We start from the raw sequence: 13,218 nt of genomic DNA on the forward strand, positions 1-13,218 counted from the left end.
GAGAGCATTAACTGCCAATGGTACATACCATGTCCGGGGAGATCTCTTTGAAAGACTTTTCAAGGTTTTGGTTTTCAAAAAGAAATAATCAAAATTTTTGAAATGAGATAGAAGTTACAACAAAAAAAAAAGTGAAAAACAAAATAAAAACAAAAATATAACAAAAATAGTTTAAATATTCGCGGATGTAGCTGAGCGGTGCTAGATGTACACAAATCGTGGGAGGATATATAATTTTAGATATATGCATACAAAATTTAATGAAACAAATACAAATACAAATTAATAAAAAAAATCTTAAGAGCGTTGGCGAAAAAGCTTTTTGCCACAAACACATTAACATTTCTTTTTAATTGTTTGCATACACACAAACGTAAGTACTATGCGAGTGTGCATGTGAGTGTTTTAGAGTTTGCTCAGCACATATATATTTGTGAGATTTCATATATACTAAGGCAATTAAAGAAAATATCTGTGATAGACCGAATGAAATTGTTGAAGCTGATTTTCAACATCGAACAGTTTGAAAAAATTCTTCGTTGAGGATAGATCGCTATTTTTTAGTAGGAGTAAATAAGAATGTAAGAAATTAATTAATTTAAAAATGTAATTAGCAATACTAAATAAAAAATATAAAATTTAGAGGAAGCAAACAGATTTTACAGAGAAAGTGAAGTATTTTTAATCAAAGTGCAATTTAAAATGAAAAAACAAAAAACTTGCTAGTCTATAAAAAAACCAAACACTAAATATTAAGAAGCACTTTTTTAACACAAAAAATAAGAGTGCGCGCTTTTTGTGCAAAAATGTGAAATTGCGTAAAAATTTGTAACTTTATTGAAAATAATATTGAAAAAATTTAAGAACTGATGTGCTTAAGAAAAAATTGTGTGATGGAAAAGAGCAATTCACACAAATAAATTGCTATTTTATATACAAAAATTTTAAAAAGTTTAACGAAAATATCTTAAAAAATTTTTTTTTCAAATATTAAAATAAATTTAATGCACAGAATAGACGACGCAGCAGAAAAATCTATATTTTTGAGACCCACGTAATTTCTTTCTTTAATATGCAACAATTCTCATTTGAAAATGATACACAAATTATGAAAAAGTTTTACATTGAAACGATGAATTATTCAAAAATTTTGTGTGTCTGCCAAAAATGGCATGGGAAAAAATAGCAACAATAAAACTAAAAGCTTCGGCATTAAATAAGAGCAGCGAAATATCGGAAAACAACGGCAAGCAATGTTGGCGTACAAATATATGTAGTTTTTTAACTGGTGAAAAATAATTTTTTTTTTAATATAGAAATAAAATTACATACATAAATAATAAAAAACAAACTGTAATATAAAAATTGAAAAAATAAAAAAAAATATTAAAAATAATACTAGAATTTTTAAATAAAATAAGGCAAAAATGTAAAAATTAGGATTATACTGAAAACACAATTGCTATGAAAATTCGAAAATATAAATTAAAAAAAAAAATTTAAATACTAAAACAACAAAATTAAACTTCCAAAATTGAAATAAGTTCAAAATATTTATAAAACAAAATGCGAAGAAAAAAAAATATATAGGATAGTACAAGCAAAAAAAAAAATTATGATTATAAAGTACAATTAGTATAAAACCAGAATTAAACTAATAAAAAATTTCTAAACTAGGAAAACCCTAAGTTAATAACATATAAATAAAAAGTACAAAAACCAATAACAAAATAGTACCAAAATATTAAGATATTTTTTAAGCTCAAAATTAACCAAATTAAATATTAGTAAAACTTAAATAATGGAAAACAAAACATAAAGAAGCGTATAATAAAAATAAATATAAAACGAAATATAACAAAGGAAGATAAACTTAAAATACAAATAACGTAAATTAAAATCAAAAAGTAAAAATGCATTGAAAAAAAAAATGTTTGTCAATAAAAAGCAAAAAAAAAAAAATATTTAACAAAAAACATGTTTTTGTTTTTGGTTTTTCTCCTTAAATTATATATGTTTTTTTGCTGATTTTTTGTATAGATAATATTAAAAAGCTAAACTGTTTTTGTCTTACTTCATTAAAATACATTAAAAAGAATTTATTAATACAAATTTAAACATTTTTTTAAACAGAAGACATCCTTTGTACCCTTTTAAATATTACCGTAGTCGATTCGACGAAGTATGATGTTTACGTATTAAAAATAAGTATGATATTCTAGGGTTAAAAAAATTAAACAAACAATTTTTTTTTACTCAATAAGAAAATAATAATAAAAATTAAATAGAATGATAGTTACAAAAATAAAAATAAATTCTAGTAGAATAAAAAAAATATTATAAATTAAAATCTAATAAAATGAAGTCAAACAAAATAAAATGAAAAAAAAAATAAAATAAACTAAAATTAAAATTTAAATAAATTGAAATAAACAAACATAAAAGAAATGAAATAAAATATAATGATAGAAAATAAATAAAATCAAATAAAATAAATTAAAGAAAATACATGCCACTGAAGATGGCAGAACGTTGAAACAATTTTTTCGTTTTCAAGATGGCTATGAAACGGATATTATGGGTGCTATTTGGCTACATGGCACTTAAGATCATTGCGGATAGAACAAATGTGATATCTTCTGCATAGACGTCAAAATTACAAAAAGACTAGATCACCCGATTTTTTAAGTAAGTATACTGTATCTCATTCTGTCACCCGCTGAAGAAAGCCGACCGTGTGCCTCGCCATATTGAACATCCTGTCAAATTGCTGCCAAAACGCATAAAAGTAAACATTTTGAACATCTTGTCAGACAGTTGACGGATAAGATAGCACACTAGTTTTGTACACAAAGCTAAAGATGGCACTACGCTGAAAAAATGTTATCGTTTCTTTCTCTTACTTTAGCGGCCGGTAGTGGTGTGATGTTAGCGTGCTCCGCCTACCACACCGAAGAACTTGGGTAGAATTTCCGCGCAAAGCAACATCAAACATTTTAAAACAAGTGTTTCCAAGCGGGGTCGCTCCTCAGCAGTGATTTGGCAAACACTCCGAATGTATTTCTGTTCAGCTTTCCGGTGAAAACTCAACTGTTTTGCAAATGCCGTTCGAAGTAGGCGTAAATCATGTAGCTTCCGTCGCACCAATTTATAGGAAAAATTAAAGAAGCCAAGGAAAATCGGAAGAAAAGCACGGCCTAAAATCTTTTCGGAGGTTATTTATTTAAATGAATATATATCACGCTTAATACTTACAGCTCATAAAGAAATATGTTTGCCTACAAATAACGAAAAAAAAGAAGCCTAGAAAATCAATATACTGAAATATGTCATCAAGCATATCTAAAGATTTCGGAACGCTCAAGATCGGCCTCGACAAGTGGCCGCAGCGCCATTGTACAAATCACATTCGTACAGACATACATGCTACTTTACATATTCAAACAAAAAGCCGATTTCTTAATTCATTCAAATACTGGCGCACAGTGAAAATATTCATCTCAAGGACATTTAAAAATAACCATAAATTTTAGCTGCCACACGTCTTGTTGAACGCTGCCCCCTCCAATCGGCTTTACCAATAGGCTACACAAATATATAGCTATACGTTCAGCCTAAAATCCACGTCCTCACCAACACCACGACAACCAACATTTATGCCTGCAGCACCAACAATACCAGCAGCACGATCAGCGTGAGAGCAAGAGCAATACGTTCACCAACACCTTAAGCACCCTTAGTGACGGCATACAGTACATGTATGTGCATTTAAATTTTCTGTAAGCTTTGAGCATTTGGCTTCATCTACTGATTCGGACTATTTCCACACGCTCGCAAATAAAGCTTTCTGTATTGTTATTTTAGCCTACATTCGTTCGTTTGGCGTCTCATAATTTTTTGTTGCCACTTACTCATATTTGAGCATTATCTATATGAAATACATACATATGTCTGTTTGTGTGCGAATTTGCCAAAATATTTCTGAAAGTTGTGAACATTTTTCGTTATTGAATAAAAAATATTTTTAGTGCACGGTGATCTTGTCGTCTTAAGTAATGAGAAGTTTTCTGCTAGAATTATCCTTGCCAATCTGAAAAAACAAAAAAAAAAACACAACAGAAGCAGAATTACAAATAAACGAAAACAAGAAGAAAAGTAATGTTTGGGAATAGTTAAAATGTTTAAAAACTACTTATGACATAAAAATGAAAAATGGGGAAAAAAACTTCAGGTGCACATCCAGTTTCTGAAACAATGGGTCATACTGAGTAATATTGTCCACGGGACCATAGGTCTGAAATGAATTTTGTGCCTCCCCAATTTTGTTAGAAAATTTTATATCCCAATCCAAATCCGAATTTGACATTTATTTTCATGTATTTTATTTGTGAGAGCAGCTATTCGGATTGGGATATACAATTTTCTAACAAATTTAGGGAGGCTCGAAATTCGTTTCAGACCTATGGTTCCATGGACAATATTACTCAGAATGACCCATAGATTCAGAAACTGGATGTGCCTTTTCAACAATAAATTTGACCAACCCTAATATATATGTACATTTTTTGAGTTCATCGCCAAACACTGCATGTTTTAACATGAATTGCCTTTCTTTTTTTATTACAGCGAACGAGAAAATTGACATCGAACCTACGTAAACTTTAAATCATAAAATAAACTTCTTGTTCTTAAAGAAGCAACAGAACATCCATCAAAATGTTTAAAAGTCATTTGGAAATGATTGGTCGTAATGAGTCCCCCAGCAAGAAGGCGAAATTCTGGCAGTCGTACATCAGATCACTGAAGGGTGAGTCAAAAATATCATAAATAAAAAGAGGAAAAGACATATTGTTTGAATGCACTACATTCTAAGTAAGACCTTTAGCAATCCATCCATGACAATTGCGCTCATGTATGTATATGCCGCACTTTTTGCACGATAAGCGCTTAAACTATAAAAAAATAAGCAAAGTAACTTTCTGCAATAGTTTCATATATTCGCACCTAGATAATATATATAAGGTGGAGAAATCATCATCTTCATTAATTGGCCTTTAACGGGCGATCTAAGCGATCAGCTATTCCTTTTTCACGATAACTACACCTTCCAACCCAGTGGAGGTCTTCCACTTCCTATGACCTAGCCAGCGAAGCCTTTAAGCTTTTATTCCGTGTACTATGTTCGTATCTGCGTAAAGTACATAGAGCTCATCAGGAGAAATTATAAGGAGCACGACGCAAATTGGAAGAGAAGGCCAACATCTTTTCGCATGTTATCGCGTTTTACTGATAAAGATTGCGACAGATTTAGACGAAAATGGAGAGATAGATAAATCGGGTGAGAGGGAAGTAGAGGAATATTGAGAGAGGGATGAAAACAGAGAGAGATATAGAGAGGAAGGGAGAGAGAAACACCGACAGGGAGAGAAAGGTAGAAGGTAACGAATAACTGGAGAGGTGTTATGGGAAGTATAAAAACTTACTAAAAGTCATGCAGATACACCAAAATTGGGGCAGCACAACGTCTACTGGGTCTTCTATTTTTATTCCTTTCATGAACATGAAATGGTATATTAATTTTAGTCCGATGTTTGTAACGTTGAGAAATATAGAAGATAGACTCACCATTAAGTATACCGAATTGATCAGGGCGACGAACTGAGTTGATATAGCCATGTCGGTCTGTCCGTCCGTCTCACAGTGTTTCGTGTAGAACAAGCTAGCTGGACAAAATTATTTTATGAGATTTTCCGTTTCATATGCAGTCATTTATTACAATTACGTCATTTTTTTCAGCCATATGTTCTTTTTTTTTATTTTTTTCCAAAATTTTACTTCATATGTTCATACATTTGCTTATATCATATAGAGTAACTCATGTGAATAAGTGACATAGATCCAAAAAAATTTAAAGGACTTAAGAATATTACTTTATTGTACTTTAATTGAATGTACTACAAATCTCAATACTTTAAAAAATTCTAAAAATTCGGAAAATAAATTAAAATTTTTTATGAAAATTCGTCGAATTTTTTAAATATAATTTAGATTTTGTTATAGATCGTGACAAATTTTCTTATAGGAAATTAGTTAAAATAAATTTTCGAAAGCGAAAATTGTAAGAATTGTCGAAAAAGGGGTGTCTACTTATTTATGTGAGGTACTGTACATATGTACATACATATTTTGTATTTATTTGATAAGTATTTATCCTGGCACTACAATTTTTACAAAATTATTTTATAGTACCAGTCAGGAATGTAAAAGTGAATTACAATAATAATAATAACAATGTAAATAATTAAATTAATTATGTGAAAATTACTTATTACAAAAATTTAAAAGTAAAGTATCATACAAAGTGGAAAAGACAATAGATTTAAATTAAATAAAACCTGATCCAACAAAAAGTTATAGGGTAGGTTATCTTTTATAATTACCCTTCAAAAAACGCAAGTACTCCATAAATAGTGTAAGGAATACTCCCTTAGGAGAGTTCCAAAACTAATCTCTATTCATACAAAATCATACTATAGTATGTATACATAAAACCAGTGCACGGTTGCATTTTATCAGAGTTGTCATAGTAAAATTTTATTATCAGTTATTTGCATGCAATATTTTACTTTTGGCAACTCTGTTCGATCGTCATCGTGTCGTGATCACGGTCGTTAAAAAACGAGCAATGATCGGGTGATGGTCCTCAAACCCATTGCAAAGGAGTATTGTTAGAGTACTCCAACATGAAGAAAATGGAACACGTAATCCAACAATTTTTGCAGGGTATGTTATTATTCGCTATCATCACTTTCATTCGATGAGTTACTTGTGGAATAGTCATGAGAATCAGCAACACTACTGTGAAAGCTTGAAACAACTGGGGTATTTATTGACTCCTGAACATTATCGGGGGGGGGGGGGGGGGGGGAGGGAGGGGGGGCTGTAAATTTAAGACTTCTGAAGTCAGACTTTTAATTTTTTTCTTAGGTATCTCCCTAAAACTGTTAACTAAAGGATCCGATGTTATAAGCAACATATTCATAAGATCTCTATTCGTGGCTTCACGTGACTGCTTTTGTGTGTTAACATCCCTGAATCGTCGCAAATCTTTGTTACGGGCTTCCTGTGCTTCCTCAGAAAGTTGACCAATAGGTAAAATTGCTGATTTTATAATACCAGTACTATGTACTAAGATTTTATGAACTGTAACAGGCATATTAAACCATGGATAGAGATCTATGTATAGTTTTTTAGTCTCGACCGCAAACGTTTCAAATCTTTAGATATTTATGATGCTAATGCGTGAAGGAGAGTGTCGAATCTTTTGATGAGCGTAACACCCAATTCCGTAATCTCAGCACTAGCCTCAGAATTTTCGATAAACCTACGAGCAGTGTTGCCGTCATTGGTATTGCCGAAACCTGGTTTTTGTTTATCTACTATCAATCCAAGTTGTGCAGTATTTATATTACATTCAGTTATTGGCGTAGATGCTACCAAATGGGGTTGTTTTGTCTAGCGTTCCTGTGTGGTTATACCTGCATTAGGATTGCTTTGTATGTACCTGTTTTTATGCCTTGGTGACTGGTGTGGTAGGTTGTGGCAGGTTGAAGTCAGTGATCTTCGCCTTTTTGCTTTTGGTGTGCTCTTGACCTTGCGCGATTATTTTTGTGTGTTTTATGGCTACGTGTTTGTTCCCTGTACCTGGGAATTGGTTTTGCCGTTTGTAGATCAGCTTTAAAGGTTCAAATATCTCCTCGGAGCTGGTACGTACGTACATCCTATTTTATATGTAGAGTTAACTAAATCTACAAAAAAAAAAAAAAATTTAAAATTGATGTGCAAAGAATTTGCAATGGTTTTTTCTTTCTACTATTAGAGAATATTTCCGACTATAACATATGTAAAATTTAGTCCGGATGTCCGCGGATGTATGTAACTTTTTTGTCCCTAAAGTTAAAAATATAGAGAAAAAATACCCGTTCTTCTTAATAACGGAATGTTAAATATATTGAAAATACTCTAATTGCGAAAGAATTACTAAAATTTTACTTACCTTCGAGCTTAGAATCCATCAAAAAAATTATATAAAAGTGTTCACTTAAAGGAAATATGAAGCTTAATATTCAACAAGAATTTTGCAAATTAACCAATGCATTTTACGGCCACTCCTGCCTTCTTACTTCAATTACTCAATATATATGGGGAAGAATATTAAAAAAAAGCAAAAATCCCGTTAATTTGTTTGTTTTCTTTCATTTCTCAGTACACTTTTCTTGGAATAAGAACTTTGTTTTGGTCCAGCTAGCTTGTTCTACACGGAACACTGTGCGTCTGTTTGTTTGAACGCAAACTAGTCCCTCAAATTTTGAGATATCTCAATGAAATTTGGCACAAGGATGTATTTTTGTATTATATTAGACATTTGTCGGATCTGGTAGGATCGGACCACTATAACATATATCTCCCATACAACCGATCGTTCAGATAAGACGATTTTGGTCATTCCTGTCGCAATTTAGAAAGTATAAACGTGAAACTCGGTGATATATATTCTAATATATCAAAAAAGATATCCTGAAAAAATCATTTTGATCGGAGCTATATATAGTTATATCCCATACAACCGATCGTTCAGATAGAAAGATTTTTGGCCATTTCTCCCTTAATTTAGAAAGTATAAACGTGAAACTCGGTGATATTTATTCTAATATATCATAGAAGATTTCATGAAAAAATCATTTCGATCGGAGCTATCTATAATATATATCCCATACAACCGATCGTTCAGATAGAAATATTTTTAGCCATTTCTCCCTTAATTTCCAATATAAAACGTTAAACTTGGTGATGTTTATTCTAATATATCATAGAAGATTTCCTGTTAAAATCATTTGGATCGGAGCTATATATAATATATATCCCATACAACCGATCGTTCAGATAAGGGAGTTTTTTTCCATTTTTCTATATTTATCTTAAAATAGTTTAGGTATGTACATCTGTTCACTATATATTTCATATCTTATACAGCGCATTATTTGGAAATTACGAATGGGATAAGATTATTGTTCAGCCCCTTTCATGTATGGAATTCATCCATTTGGGTTGCCTGTTCTGTATAGCAGCAATGCTGAGCGAGCTCAAGGCCAATACCTTATTTACAATAATTTTGCAATGTTCTTAAATAGTTCACTTAAAACTTTTGGCAAAGTGAGCAGAACTACATGAAGAAATTTGTACTGACTATGCTGATAGTTTCGCTCTACAGGTTGCTTAGCTCTCTTTTCAGAACAAATGAGATGCCTGCTCGGGCGTGAGTCAACTCTCGTCTTTCGGAAATATTAAAGTGTTGCAATAATCGTATAAAGTATTCTATCGAACGGGTACAGAGTATACTTTTAATCTCAGTATGAATGTTTTAGTCAGTGCACAATCAGTACTTGACTGAGCTCAAGGCCAGTAGTTTATAAATAGTAGCACTGTACAACAAAATGAGAATTTTTCCTTGTAAAGCAGTATTAAACGGGTTTCCTGTAGATAATTTGCGCTGAACGAACCTATAGTCTAGCACTTCTGAGTTATTTTTTATTTGCATTAGGGTCCTTGGTCGAGTTGTAAAAAATTTGGAAGAGTTACATTTTTGGTGTCGTAGAAAATGTTGTTTCGTGTAAGAGCTTAACATATCAACTTTTCACGATTACATAGTCCTTGCATAATTTTTTACCTCAGAAGTAAAAGTGCCGAGAAAAGTTTAAGCAACATTTGGCATCAAATTTTATCAGCTTTCTTATGCCGGCGGATAAAAATGTCGAAATTGCCTGATGATGATTACGTGGCGGTTTTCGAGATGGTACCATCGCAATATGCCAATAGATGTTTCTTCCTTTCTTCTCAGTTTCTCTTAGAAAAACACAATAATTGAATATTCAATTATTATAAGCCGGTGTTAAGCTCATGAATTCTTAATAATAAGTAAAAAGTGATGGAATATCTCAGTGTTGGTATGAAATGTTACTTGTTTTATGCCGACAAAAGCTTAAACTCTGAAGGACTATACACATTTGGCCAAGTACATCTTGTTCCCAGTTTAAATTTTAAATACTAATTAAGAATAAACTAGACGTACTGGAATATAACTTTATTGAGAAAAATGTATCTATGCTAGGTCATCTATCACAAAAATACCATGGTTACTTTGGTGCGAAATTGTGCAGTGTAATTTGTAGTAATTGCAAAGTAAACGAAAATTAAAATATTCAATTTCAAGGCGCCGTAAAAATGTGTTTTTTTTTTTTTTTGAATTATTACTTATATATAAGTACATGTATACAAAAATATCTACAAACACACAGACAGTACAAAACACCACATAGACAACGACCTTTTGATCTGCAGCTGACAATATAATTTTAATATATTTTGCTTATATCGTCGAGCTGTCGAAAACAATTTCTTTTTTCGAATTTTTATTATAAAGTGTTGCATCCACGCACACATACATTTGCACTGTGTACAATAGCAACAAGTCCAACGAAAAACATCAAATTTGCGCTATTTTTGAAACTGCGCTACAACCCTGTCAATTAACTACAATTTTTTTGGATGGCATTTTTTCAGTGTTTTCTGTGTTTTTTTAATAGCTTTAACGATATAAAATGATAATTTCTAAAAAATATTCATATATGTACATTAGGGTAGGCCAAATTTATTGTTGAAAAGGCACATACAGTTTCTGAATTTATGGGTCATACTGAGTAAAATAGTCCATGGGACCATAGGTCTTAAATGAATTTCCAGCCTCCCTAATTTTGTTAGAAAATTTTATATTCCAATCCGAATAGCGGCTCTCACAAATAAAATACATGAAAATAAATGTCAAATTCGGATTCAGTTCAGAAACTGGATGTGCACCTGAAGTTTTTCCCCATTTTTCCCCATACAATTTGACCCGCCCTAATGTACATACATACATATACATATGATACATTTATGTTATACGAAATTCTACACGTCAGTATAAACAAAATATGTGTAAACTTTACGACAAATCAGCCGAAAACTTTCATTACTGCAAAGATATGCGTTGAGATTTTCGCATCGTGAAAATTTGGCTAATATCCAAAATTGAAAAATAGCGAATAAACAAAGCGGAAAAGCCATACATATAAAACACTAAAAGAATTTTATTTTACTTAACAATAGCATGCATGTATTGTGTTTATGTTCGAAAAAGTATTCTTACGAATACATGTACATTAAGTTTGTATACAAAATACTTTGCTTTGGAAAATTAAAATGAAAAAATTCAGAAGATTTTGTAGTTTATTGTCGAATGGATTACCTTAAGAAAGTAACAACATGCCCAACTATGACTCAATGAAATAAAATTTACTTAGCGGAGCTTAAACAAAAACAAATAGAACTTTGGTACAAATAGGTCACTAACGGGTTAATGCGTGACTCTTATTAGCTAATGTCAAATACATTTTATTGATGTGTACAGTAATTTTCATACAAAGAATAAATATGGCACTATCTTTTCGGCATTCTGTATTTTGCTGCTTCGCACATTTGAGTAAATTGACAAAAAAAATTGTAAATAATATGTTAGTGACCCCTAAGGATTAATATATGTTATAACTGTGTTAGGTAAGGAATTTTATGAAAGTAACATCATTCGTTTTATTGATATGTAATTTAAGCATTTCTCATGTAAAAGAATTTGATAGCAGATATAAACAAACAGAAACAAAATAAGTCACTATTAATCTCTTAAACTCCTAACCAAATAATATCTAGGGGGTACATCAACCGATATGATATAGTGAATTTAATTTTTGAGATTTTGAGTTAATGCATGAGCGTTGCTAGTTAAGAGCGATTCTGATGTACGGTATTTGATTTCATATATTAGAAAAAAGAAATAGGTCACTAATGGGTTAATGCAGTAGCATGAATAACGTAAGACGCTACATATATATAAAACACAAAAGTAGGTATGGAAATTATTATGTATAGAACTCGATTTGAGAGGTTCGAAAAGAGAGAAGGGCCAATAATGGGTTAATGCATGGCCATAAAGGATGTAAAAAGCATGGTTTGCTACCTCAAAGGCAATGCTGTCGAGCAAAAAGAAAAAGAATAATTAAAAACAATTGTAAAGTTAAACGATTTTATTGAAAACAATACTTACATGAAGTAATAATAATACTAAAAGCTGGAAAATAATTAGGTAGGTCCTAGGTACTAGTCATCACACTGCTCATTAATGTAGGGCATTGACAGACAATTAAATAAAGGCGTTGGGAGCGTGAAATTTCTAAAAATGTGTGGCGTAGTATAACCTGATTAAGGTTCAGGTGGTCTTACTTATGACCATCAATAGAATTTGGTGCGAGTGTGACTAATTACTTTCTAGCTTTTAGTAATATTATTACTTCATGTAAGTATTTTTTTCAATAAAACCGTTTAACTAAGATGTTTTTTTAAATTATTTTATTTCAAGTTTTTAGTCTTTATTTAATTGCCTAATATTTCTCATTCTATTTAGTTCATTTAGTGAATCATTATTACACGGACCCTTGCCTGACAATTTGTTACAATCTAAGTCCTCAATACATAATCCTCCCAAAAACTTTATTTGACTCCGCGCCACGTATGCCTGTCCATCTTCCAACTCCAAAATATTTTGTTGTCACTTCTACCGAACTGTATGTAATATTTGTTCCAAATATGAGCCAAATCGGACATCATAGTTAGCTTTCTATTCATGTATGTATTATGTGTTCCAAATATGGACCAAATCAGACCACAAATACAATTTTTTTGAATATATCGATCCTTGCGCCACCTAGCGGCGATTTTTTCGTTTTATTGCATTATCATCGGGTTCTGAACTATATTCCAAGTTTCAAGCTTGTAGCTTATCGGAAAGTTACTTAAATTTCAATTACCAGTGCCATCCAGCCAGCCAACCAGCCAGCCTGTCAAGTCAAACTAAATAAAACCGTTTAAAAACGAAAAAGGTCACCAGTGGGTTAATCCGTCAGCGTTAGACATTTAGAACTTAAGAGTACACCAAACTCTTCTCATGTAGAAAGCTTGATTTTAGAGTGAAGAAGATGGGATTTCACATATGGGTTAACGCATTGGCATACACAGCAAGTTGTTACATTTCGTTTGCCTTCCTCCCGTCGCTTAATCAGATTCTAATAC

At 31.5% G+C, this 13,218-nt stretch overlaps 2 protein-coding genes across 12 annotated transcripts in view; one reads left to right on the forward strand and one right to left on the reverse strand.

The window, feature by feature from the left end:
- Positions 1-13,218, reverse strand: part of Gyc88E (Guanylyl cyclase at 88E) — a 282,867-nt gene that overhangs the window by 123,543 nt on the left and 146,106 nt on the right. The window lies entirely within an intron of this gene.
- Positions 436-13,218, forward strand: part of Mf (myofilin) — a 50,634-nt gene continuing 37,851 nt past the window's right edge. For 10 of the 11 annotated variants that reach the window (XR_010952253.1, XR_010952252.1, XM_067780296.1 and 7 more), the window contains exons 1-2: positions 436-581; positions 4,627-4,807. Coding sequence is in view for 9 of the 11 variants with exons in the window: in XM_067780296.1 (XP_067636397.1) it covers positions 4,717-4,807 (91 nt within the window). In the remaining 2 variants the exon portion in view is untranslated. Of the gene's footprint in view, positions 582-3,935; positions 4,156-4,626; positions 4,808-13,218 lie in introns of those variants that run through there. The other variant, XM_067780306.1, reaches the window with a different exon arrangement.

Source organism: Eurosta solidaginis, chromosome 1 (genome assembly GCF_040869045.1).
Source record: "Eurosta solidaginis isolate ZX-2024a chromosome 1, ASM4086904v1, whole genome shotgun sequence".
NCBI lineage: Eukaryota > Metazoa > Arthropoda > Insecta > Diptera > Tephritidae > Eurosta > Eurosta solidaginis.